Source organism: Gossypium hirsutum, chromosome D08, assembly GCF_007990345.1.
Source record: "Gossypium hirsutum isolate 1008001.06 chromosome D08, Gossypium_hirsutum_v2.1, whole genome shotgun sequence".
In the NCBI taxonomy this organism is placed as follows: domain Eukaryota; kingdom Viridiplantae; phylum Streptophyta; class Magnoliopsida; order Malvales; family Malvaceae; genus Gossypium; species Gossypium hirsutum.
The window spans coordinates 524,407-535,066 of NC_053444.1; the positions used below are offsets into that span (position 1 = coordinate 524,407).

The 10,660-nt window shown below is 33.5% G+C and overlaps 1 protein-coding gene across 2 annotated transcripts; it reads left to right on the plus strand.

Annotated features, from left to right (window-relative positions):
• Window positions 1-1,398: 1,398 nt before the first annotated feature.
• Window positions 1,399-9,240, plus strand: LOC107932509 (vacuolar protein sorting-associated protein 41 homolog). Of its 2 annotated transcripts, none has more exons than XM_016864529.2 (19): window positions 1,399-1,756; window positions 1,974-2,243; window positions 2,330-2,509; window positions 2,694-2,954; window positions 3,337-3,472; window positions 3,558-3,648; window positions 4,568-4,670; window positions 4,944-5,047; window positions 5,122-5,215; window positions 5,321-5,476; window positions 5,571-5,633; window positions 5,769-5,834; window positions 6,184-6,384; window positions 7,131-7,208; window positions 7,287-7,406; window positions 7,494-7,574; window positions 7,938-8,023; window positions 8,400-8,481; window positions 8,559-9,240. In XM_016864529.2, exons 1-19 carry the CDS (start codon window positions 1,490-1,492, stop codon window positions 8,979-8,981), a joined length of 2,862 nt encoding a protein of 953 aa, XP_016720018.2. In that variant the 5' UTR covers window positions 1,399-1,489; the 3' UTR covers window positions 8,982-9,240. The 2 variants fall into 2 exon arrangements, with proteins under 2 accessions (XP_016720018.2, XP_016720019.2); XM_016864530.2 differs by having other exon boundaries at window positions 3,340-3,472.
• Window positions 9,241-10,660: the final 1,420 nt, after the last annotated feature.

Below are 10,660 nucleotides of genomic sequence, written 5' to 3' on the forward strand. Positions count from 1 at the left end.
AATGAGTCATATGTCACGGGATCAATCGAAGCACAAAATCGATACTTAATAGAAGAAACTTTCATTGGCGTCATTTCGAAGATTTTGTTCCTAATTCTTTTACGAAATTCTGTCAAATCTATAATTTGGTTAAAAACCAGTCACGTTGTGTTCTTCGAAAAAAAATAACGTCGTTCTCGGTGTTACAGACCTCATAATCATAGTAAATAACAGCAATAATATGTTCACCCATCTTCAATTTCTATTTTACTTAACCTCTCTAATTTTTTTTACTGTAACTTAGGCAACCTGAGAATGAAATTTGGCTCATTTATAGCCTAAGTAAGGCCAAACATGAATTATTGTAGAAAAATAGCGCCAACGTAGGAGCTTTTGTCATCAATTTTGCTGACAATGCATCCTACTTAAAGCATTTTTGACACTATTTGTTCAGAACTGTCTTCTTAAAATTATTTTTTGGGGAACTATTGTAGAAAAAGAGCATCCATGTGAGAGCTTTTTTCAGTAATTTTGCTGACAGTGCATCATGCTTGAAGCGTTTTTGACACTATTTGTTCAGGAACTACTACAGAAAAAGAACGTCCACATGAGAGCTTTTTTAGTAATTTTGCTGACAATGCATCCTCTTGAAGCGTTTTTGACACTATTTATTTAGAACCGTATTCTCAAATTTATTTTTTCAAGAACTACTGTAGAAAAAAATTTCCTTATTATCAATATAATTTTCCCTAAACCTTAAACCTGAACACAATATTATTTAAAAAAACTAAACCTTAATTTAATTAATTTTCCTAAAAATACTAAAACCTAATTTTATTTATTTATTTAAAACTCCTAAACCCTATTTAATTAATTTTAAAAAAGAACACTAAATTTTAATTTATTTTTTAAAATTCCTAAAACTCAAAACCCTAAATTATTTTAACAAAACTCTAAACTCTACAAACCTAACCCTAAATTTTTAAACAAAATCCTAACCCTAAAAACCCTAGGAACTAAACATGTAAAAAACCCTGACCTAGAAAAAACACGAAACAAAACGCGCCCCTAGGGAGCGATTTTGCCACGTCAGCAAAGTGCGTCCACGTTAGCACGTTTTGTGCTGACATGGCAAAATCGCTACCCCAAGGGTGCTTTTTGCTGAAATTTCACCTAAAAACGCTCATACCTGGACTCGTTTTCCCAAAATCGGCCCTTTTCGGTAAATAATACATAAATGACCCATTTTCGTAAATATAATTGGAAGTAGTCCTTTATAGGTAAATTAGTCCAAAAAGGGTGTGGAAATTAAAAATAAAGAAAAAAACACAGACAAGTAAAATGAACACAGTTGGCAGTTGGCACCCATCATTGGTCACCGTCCCTTTTGTTTGCTAGCAAATAAATAAGTTTGATTTTAATTAACTAAACCAAATTAAAGCCCCAAACCCCACTCAGATCCTTCTATTCCGTTTTTTTTTTCCGTTTCTCAATTCCCGGAATCCTTCAAATGTCTCCGTTTCCATCGGAGAACGGCGCCGAAGGTGAAGACGAACGAGACGAAGAAGAAGAAGATGACGTTGAAGATGAAGAAGAAGAAGAAGAAGAGGAAGAGGAAGAAGAAGAAGAGCCGAGGCTTAAGTATCAAAGAATGGGAGGAAGCGTACCTTCCTTTCTATCTAACGAAGCTGCTTCGTGTATCGCCGTCGCTGAACGCATGATCGCACTCGGAACGTACGACGGAACTATTCATATCCTCGACTTTTTGGGAAATCAGGTGAAGGTTTTTTTTTTCATCACTTTAGATATTATATTTCGTTTTTGAATCTTAAAAATTTCTTTAGTAACTTCACTTGAATTCCAAATATTAGTGAGTATATATATATTTGACTGGTGAGTGGACTTTAGTAAGCTATTCGGTTGTTGTGATTAGTGTTGGAAGAGGAGAATTCTTTTTTGTTTGTTTGTTTGAAGTTGTGTTTGGTTGTTTGTAGGTTAAGGCATTTGCTGCTCATTCAGCTGCAGTGAATGATCTTAGTTTTGATAAAGAAGGTGAATATTTAGGAAGCTGTTCTGATGATGGCTCTGTTGTAATAAATAGTCTTTTCATTGACGAGAAATTGAAATTTGAATATCATCGTCCTATGAAAGCAATTGCTCTTGATCCTGATTATGCAAGAAAATCATCTAGGAGATTCGTAGCTGGTGGCTTGGCAGGTCACTTATATTTTAATACCAAAAAGTGGCTTGGCTATAAGGATCAGGTTTGTGGTGCTTGATTGACCTTGATATATTTGAAAATGGATATCTTTCTAAATTCTTGACGTTTTGTATTTTAACTGGATTTTAGGTTTTGCACTCGGGTGAAGGTCCAATCCATGCGGTAAAATGGCGTACAAGTCTCGTTGCTTGGGCTAATAATGTAGGCGTAAAAGTTTATGATGCTGCAAATGATCAGCGGATTACATTTATAGAAAGACCAAGATGCAGTCCTCATCCTGAAGTTTTGCTTCCTCATTTGGTTTGGCAGGTTAGTCAATGATTAAAATGAGATATGTTGGAAGTTGTTCAGACTATATAGATTTTCTAAAATTTAAACGGCAATGCCATTTTCCATTTTCTTTTTGAAGTTTTCACTTCCCTAATTTTCCATGAAGCATGATACTGTTGCTTCTCGTTATTGCTATTGTTCTTTGTTTGAACTTTGCATTCAGGATGATACTTTATTGGTGATTGGTTGGGGAACCTCTGTCAAGATTGCAGCAATAAGAACAAACTTGAATAATGGAGCCAATGGAACATATAGGCATGTTACAATGTCTAACATGAACCAAGTAGATATTGTTGCATCTTTTCAGACTAGCTATTTCATATCAGGAATTGCTCCTTTTGGTGATGCTTTGGTTCTTCTAGCTTATATTCCTAGTGAAGAAGACGGAGAGAATGGATTTAGTAGCACAATACCATCACGACAGGTATAACATACTTGTCCTTTGCATTTTAAATTCCAATAAGTACCTCATAATGGCGTGCACCCTCCTATTTTGAGGTTGGATCGTGCCATCTTTTGTCCATTACCTGTTACAGATCTCAGAAATATACCAACATATTTGAATGTAGTGACTCTATGCTTGACAGCAGCTATGACTGTGGTTACTGTAACTACCCAAGTTGCTACTCTGATTTGAACTTTAAGGCTGTCTTTGTTTTGAAAGGAATTTAATTTAGAAAAATTTAAGGTGAGGAAGTGTATTATCAAATGAATCAGTCAGTTCTTTTCTCAGTAATGCTAGACCCCATGCTTGTGAGCTCTTTTTGCAATTGTTATGATTCTCATTATGCATGAATCTACTGAAGCAGGGTAGTGCACAGAGACCAGAGGTACGTGTAGTAACTTGGAACAATGATGAGCTGGCAACAGATGCCCTACCTGTGCATGGCTTTGAGCACTACAAAGCAAAAGATTATTCCTTGGCGCATTCTCCCTTCTCAGGTTGTTAACTTTATTTTTTAATTTTATGGACCTTTGGAAACAATTCACTGTCAATAATTAAGGTTCCTTTCTCATACAAATGCAGGAAGCAGTTATGCTGGTGGACAGTGGGCTGCTGGTGATGAACCAATCTATTACATTGTATCACCAAAGGATGTTGTCATAGCAAAACCCAGGTTACTATTGATTCTTTGTACATTGTAGCTTCCTAAAGATTATTATTGCTGCTTATTCCAAATAAAAGGATCATGGTTTGCTTTAGCAATATGCATTAATAGCTAATTGCGTTTTGTATCAAATGTCTTTAGTGTCAATCTGGTCTTGGTTGCTTATTTATCTATGCTATATATAAATCTCCTAAATGAGTTAGTTTCATGAGTCAAGTTACACTAACTCAGTCAGGAAATAGAAAAAGAAATAAAAAAAGTAATCTATGTGAAATTAAGAGTATGTATGTTATTTAATATGCGATAAACACATTTAAAGAAAACTACCCACTTCCTAAAATACAATTAAAACACGTGCGTAGTGTGTTGCCATATCCTAGTTTATCATATCATAAGGGATTTGAGTTTATGGATAATCTCTTCCCATAGTTGCTTATTTGTTTTGCATTGTAATTCCTAGACCTTCTAATTGACTTAAATGATCTGACTTGGTGTGAAAATACATCTGTTGACCTATCCTTGCCTTTGAAGCTGACATAAAATTCACAAGCTTCTGTTGGGTGGTGTTAACAAGATCTAAGAAAGTATATAGTACTATTATAACTGGCTAGTTGACAAATGTATTATAATAGTCAAACAATACTTATGAGGTGCATTCTCGTAGTACATGGCAAAAGGTTTATGATAGGTAAGTGAATATTATACTTTATCTTCAGATGAATGAAAATGAGGTGTATTCTCATAGGGCACAATGAGTTTTATCTGAATTTTGGTCTCAAGATTCCCCTAACATGGACGTTGACCTGTTATGATGATACTTTGGATTTGTACATATTGTATTAGAATTTGTCCTATATCTTCTAAGGTACCTACAGATATATTTTGCAAATCCTGCTTGGTTTTAGACCTATAAACTTTTTGATCCTAGGGATGCAGAGGATCACATTGCATGGCTTCTTCAGCATGGTCGGCATGAAAAAGCCTTAGCAGCAGCTGAGGCTGGTCAGGGACGGAGTGAACTCCTTGATGAGGTAATTTGGGTTCTTTTTCTTAATATATTTGGTAATGACTTCACATGAGTTACCATACAAAGCTGCTGGCTGTTAGCATTCTTAATTCAACCTAATTATTCCTATAATATTAAAGATTTTGGCTGCTTATGATTTTATTTTAATGTTGAATTGTGGTAAATAATACCTTTTATTGCTGATACAATTGTTTGCCTAGGTTTCTAATCCGTGTCCATGTTAATGGCAAAAATTATTTTTGTTTCTTTTTTACCTGCTAATTTGCTTTACATGCAGGTGGGATCAAAATACCTTGATCACTTGATTGTTGAAAGGAAATATACTGAGGCTGCATCCTTGTGTCCCAAATTGTTGCGAGGATCTGCTACAGCTTGGGAAAGGTACCAAAAGGCATTATATGTAACTCTTTCCCTACATTTCTTGTTAATCACTTGCATTCAAATGCTTTTGACAGATGGGTATTTCATTTTGCTCATCTCCGTCAGCTTCCTGCATTGGTTCCATATATACCTACTGAAAACCCAAGGCTGCGTGATACTGCTTATGAGGTTTGTTAGGACAACAACTCTGTGCAAATATTCATGTAGTCCACTCGTATGGCCCTTCATATATGTCAACTTGGAATTTAAAACTACCCTTTTGCTATGCTGCAGGTTGCACTTGTGGCCCTGGCAACAAATCCAGCCTTTCATACGGATCTATTATCAACTGTTAAATCTTGGCCACCTGTCATTTATTCTGCATTACCTGTTATTTCTGCGATAGAGCCACAGTTAAATACTTCATCAATGACTGATGCCCTTAAAGAGGTTTGTAAGGCAGTTTGTGAATATCTGATATGATTTGAGTGTTGAATCGGCTAATGGTTCATATGTTGAATTATCCTTAATTTTTTCTTGATAGGCACTTGCAGAGTTATATGTTATTAATGGGCAGTATGAGAAAGCTTTTTCACTCTATGCTGATGTAAGTGTTTGGATGTAAATTTGTGCTCTTGTTACCTTTCAATTCATCTAATGTAAATTGTTTCGGCTAGTTTCCATCTATTCTCTAGTTGGATAGCTTGTATGTTAATTAGTTTACTTCTCTTGAGTTTTTCAGCTCATGAAGCCTGATATATTTGACTTCATTGAAAGGCACAACTTACATGATTCCATTCGTGAAAAGGTATGGTTATGGTCCTTATGGAGGAGCAGGTGCAATATCTGAGCTGCTTTGCCTTCTCATGAATGATTATTTTTTTATAGAATAACTTAATACCTGTTTCATTTGAGGCCAACCTGTGAAATTCTGAAATGGATGCATTACATGATTTTACTACCCATGTTGAAACTTGACCCTTTGATTTTCAATGATACTTAAAGTCAACACTATATAGTACATGCTCTTTGCACCATTTTGCATAAATAAAAACACTTCATGTACTTCCATTTTCCCTTTGTTGACATTCTAGATAATTTTTTACTTATTTTTTTATTCTATTATTGAAGTCCTTTCTCTTATGTGTACGGTGCAGGTTGTCCAGTTGATGATGCTAGATTGTAAGCATGCTGTTTCTTTGTTGATCCAAAATAGGGACTTGATTACACCATCTGAAGTTGTTTCACAACTTTTGAGTTCTGGAAATAAGTGTGATTCAAGATATTTCTTGCATTTATATCTGCATTCATTATTTGAAGTCAACCCACATGCTGGAAAGGATTATCATGATATGCAGGTATGTATGAGACAACTATTTCGGCATTTTAATAGCATTTATTTGAATATCGTGGGCTTCATTTACTCTGACAGTTCTCTATTATTTGATATTTGCTATAACTTTCTAGCTTCAAACCTTAGTTGTTGGGGCCAACAACCCAATGGAGCAAGTGGTAAAGAAGCTCTGTGTACTATGTTGGCACCCGAGACCAGGGTTCAAACCCTGTGTAAATAACCCAAAAATTATAATCATACCCCAAAAAAAAGGTTGTTGGGAGGTAAAATTTATTTCACCCTGTCTGTGCGGTCAATGGTGGAGAAGCAAAATTGCAGTAGGTTCCAAATTAGTACGGATTAGTTTTGACAACATTAGACCAGCCATGGCAGCTGAACTTGGACTGTTTATATGGGTTTCAGTTGGCTGCTAACAATGGCCTAAGTGGTTCAAACATTCATCAACAGAGCTCAATTTAAGGCTGTAACCTGGACCATAAATTAAACCAGGCTATATAGTTTTGCTGGTCTGATCATCAGGTGTACCGCTTCTATGTGTTAAATTCAATCCAAATAAAGGAAAAGAGGAGGAGGAAAGAAGAGTAAGATTTCCTATCGGTTGGGAATATGCTCTTTCAATGCTTTTTTTTGATGCTATGTTCGATATTTTATTGCATGTTTACTGAACATGTACATTCATGTGTGTAAGGTACTCGTTCTTATGTTGAGTGGATTTTCTAATAAATATTGTACTCTTATCTTGCCGTTTAGGTAGAGCTTTATGCTGAATATGATCCAAAGGTTCTACTTCCTTTTCTTCGCAGTAGTCAACATTACACACTGGAGAAGGTTTGGATCTAAACATTAGGTTATAATTGATGGCATAATAATTTTTCCATAAATGATGCCGTTGAAATTCATCCTCAGGCATATGAAATCTGTGTTAGAAGAGATCTTTTGAAGGAACAAGTATTCATCCTCGGAAGAATGGGAAATTCAAAACAAGCTCTTGCGGTCATAATAAATGAATTAGGAGATATAGAAGAGGTACTTTATGTCATTTTCAGTGTTCAGTCCTTCAGCTTTTAGCTTAACGATTGGTACTAATGAGAAAAGCCTTGTCATTTTCCCTAGGCTGTAGAATTTGTGAGCATGCAGCATGATGATGATCTTTGGGAAGAGTTGATTCAGCAATGCCTCCACAAACCCGAAATGGTAGTGGCATAAAAACTAAAAGTATCTATAAACCGTTAAATTTATTCTGTTAAATTTATTGGTGCAACATTTTGAAACAAAAAATATTCACTTTGTAGTCATGTAACAAAAAAGAAATAGATGTTGTAATGTACTTGAATTTAACAGAAGAACTTTCATTATATTAACAATTGGACTGACATTTTAAAATCCGAAAAGTAGAGAAACTAAATTCCTAAAAATAAAAGCAGGGGAACTAAATTCCAATTGCACGAAAAATATAGTGACTTAGAGTACATTTTAACCATATACTTATGATTTGTCACATTTATCTTTTGTTTTCCCATTTTTTTTTTTCATTTTACTACTCTCACTAATTGGCAGGTGGGTGTCTTATTGGAACACACTGTTGGCAATCTTGATCCTCTCTATATTGTAAACATAGTACCCAATGGCCTAGAGATTCCTCGGTTAGTATTCTTTCTCGAGTAAAATTTGCAAACCAAAGTGTGTAGCTAGCAGTTTGAATAACATCGTCTGGGTTTCGTAGTAAAAAAATGGAGGAAAGGGAAACCTGGTTCACCATCAAGAACTCGCATTTATCTGATGGTTAACTGTCAAGGATTCATAAATGTGTAAAAAGCTCATAGCTATTTGAGTTGTTGTTTTAATAAACTGGCTTTACTATCGGTTAAGCATCGGCTGCTGGTCCTCAGAAGAAATGTGGCTGAATGAACCAACTAGTCTAAGTCCCTAGTTGGTGGGATCTAATTCGAATCACTTTATTTACTTACAGTATGTGATCGGTTCAGTATAATTTGACCCCATTGTATATGTTATTTTCAGGCTTAGGGATCGTCTAGTCAAAATTATAACAGATTACAGAACCGAAACTTCTCTTAGACATGGATGCAATGATATTCTCAAGGTACTCGTACTCTTATAACACGTGTCGTAACTTTCAATCGTTGAAACTTGAAATTAATGTAAATGCGAAATATACAGGCTGATTGTGTTGACCTGTTGGTTAAATACTACAAAGAAGCGAGACGTGCAGTTTACTTGAGCAATGAAGAAGACGATACTCGATCCAAGAGGGATGCAAGTGGAGCCTCTTTACCAATAGAGAAAACATCTAGCGTGAGAAACACGGTGGTTAAGTCTAAAACTAGAGGGGGTGGAAGATGTTGTTTGTGTTTCGATCCTTTATCTATACAAAATGTATCGGTCACCGTGTTTTTTTGTTGTCATGCTTATCACACTACTTGCTTGACGGACTCTACTTACAGTAATAGCAACAAAAAAGGGACCGGACCAACTTCACAAGAGCCATACGGTTATGACAATGATGATGATGAAGATGAAGAAGACGACCAGGCCGGTGACCCCCGAATGCGATGTATTCTATGTACCACGGCGGCAAGTTGAGTTAACTTTCGTGTAGGTGTGGTCTGACAAATTTGGTGCTTGTGCAGGTAAAAATTTCATGATTCGTATCTTTCCTTGGCCCATTCTCTTTGAATTGTTGTTGTGCTTCAGTTATAGTGGCAATATATGTATTATAGTCCCTTGTAATCATTGGAAAGTGTAATTAAATCCTTTTTGGCGGTTGATTTATATAATATATGTATACCTATGTAGTACCATAAAGAAAAGTTCTTTTTAATGAAATATATGTGATGTGATTTACGGTGAGTTCCAAACCAGAATCAGCTTTGTTAATTTTAGATACCATAAATATGATCAATATCGTTAATTAAAAAAAATCTACTTTTCCTAAATTTGGAACTTAGTTCATATACTCTTATTTCCTTGTAGTTTAGCTCCTCTACTTTTCTGACAAAAATTGTCAATAATTGGATTTGAATTTTAAAATGTGAAAAGTAGAGAGATTAAATTATAAAAAAAATAAAAGTATAGAGACTAAATTCTAAATTTGAGAAAAGTATAGAGACTGAAGCCATATGATTGATGGGGAAGTAAACATGTTAAGTTGGCAAATTTTAACTGAAACTACTAATGACATAATGGTTAGACTAGGATTTTTAAATTGAAAAAAAAAGAGGATTGAATTTTTAACTTTTAAAATATGGGGATTAAATATCAAACTTTTTTTAAAAATACAGGGACTAGCTAACTCAAAGCCTACTGAATATTACTTTTTTAGTAAGAGGGGAGCTTGATTTTTTTCGAAAAAGTTTCAAAAGTGTCATCCATTAGAGTTAATAAATTTCTCAACTAGAAAAAATTTTGCTTGTCGACTCTACGAAGAGTTCAAATTCTTCTATTCAAAGCTAACAAATTTTTTAATCGAATAAAATTCTCTGTCAACTCTGCAAAAAAAAAAACACATAAGAAAATTGATTCAACAAAATGAGAACATTTAAAATTTTAATTCTTCTATTTACTTTTATTTGTCATAAAACAATTTTAATTCTTAAGGCTAAAATTCTAAAAATAAAATAGAAGTACTAAATTATAAACATAAAAAATTGAAGCAAATTTTAACTCTCATTATTGGATCTGATATACATTATAAAAAGGTTTAATTCACAATTCAAGTAAACTTATTTTCTTACTATAGTATTTAAGCTTTTTTTTCCTAAATTAGTATCTTTTTATAATATTTTTTTAAATTTTATATATTATTTTAACTTTTTAAAATTTAAAATTATATATTTTAGAATTTTATAAAAATTTATTTTAAACTTTTAAAAAAAATTATATATATATGATTTTATTATATTTTTAATCAATATAATATATAATATTTTAAAAAATAAAAAAAAGACACATGACGTGTTCTAATAATGCCACGTAACCTGTCAATACAAATCAATGATCGGTCAGAGTCAAAAATATTTTTAAATATTATAATATTTATTTTTAAATCTAATATTTTTATTTTAAATGAACTTAATTGCCACATAAACAAAATAGAGAAAATTAATATTTAAGTTTCAAATTGAGATAAAAAAAATTTAAATACCAAAGTAAAAAAATAAGTATACTTTAGGGCCAGATCATGAATTAAACATACAAATATACATAAAAGCAAAATCCAAATCATATATATAAATAAATAAATAAATAAATAAACCCGATCC

Coding starts and splice junctions, on each gene's coding strand:
- LOC107932509 (XM_016864529.2), top strand. CDS start 1,490: ATGTCTCCGTTTCCATCGGAGAACGGCGCCGAAGGTGAAGACGAACGA. Junction 2,955..3,336: donor GCACAATACCATCACGACAG/GTATAACATACT, acceptor AATCTACTGAAG/CAGGGTAGTGCACAGAGACC. Junction 5,216..5,320: donor TGCGTGATACTGCTTATGAG/GTTTGTTAGGAC, acceptor GCTATGCTGCAG/GTTGCACTTGTGGCCCTGGC.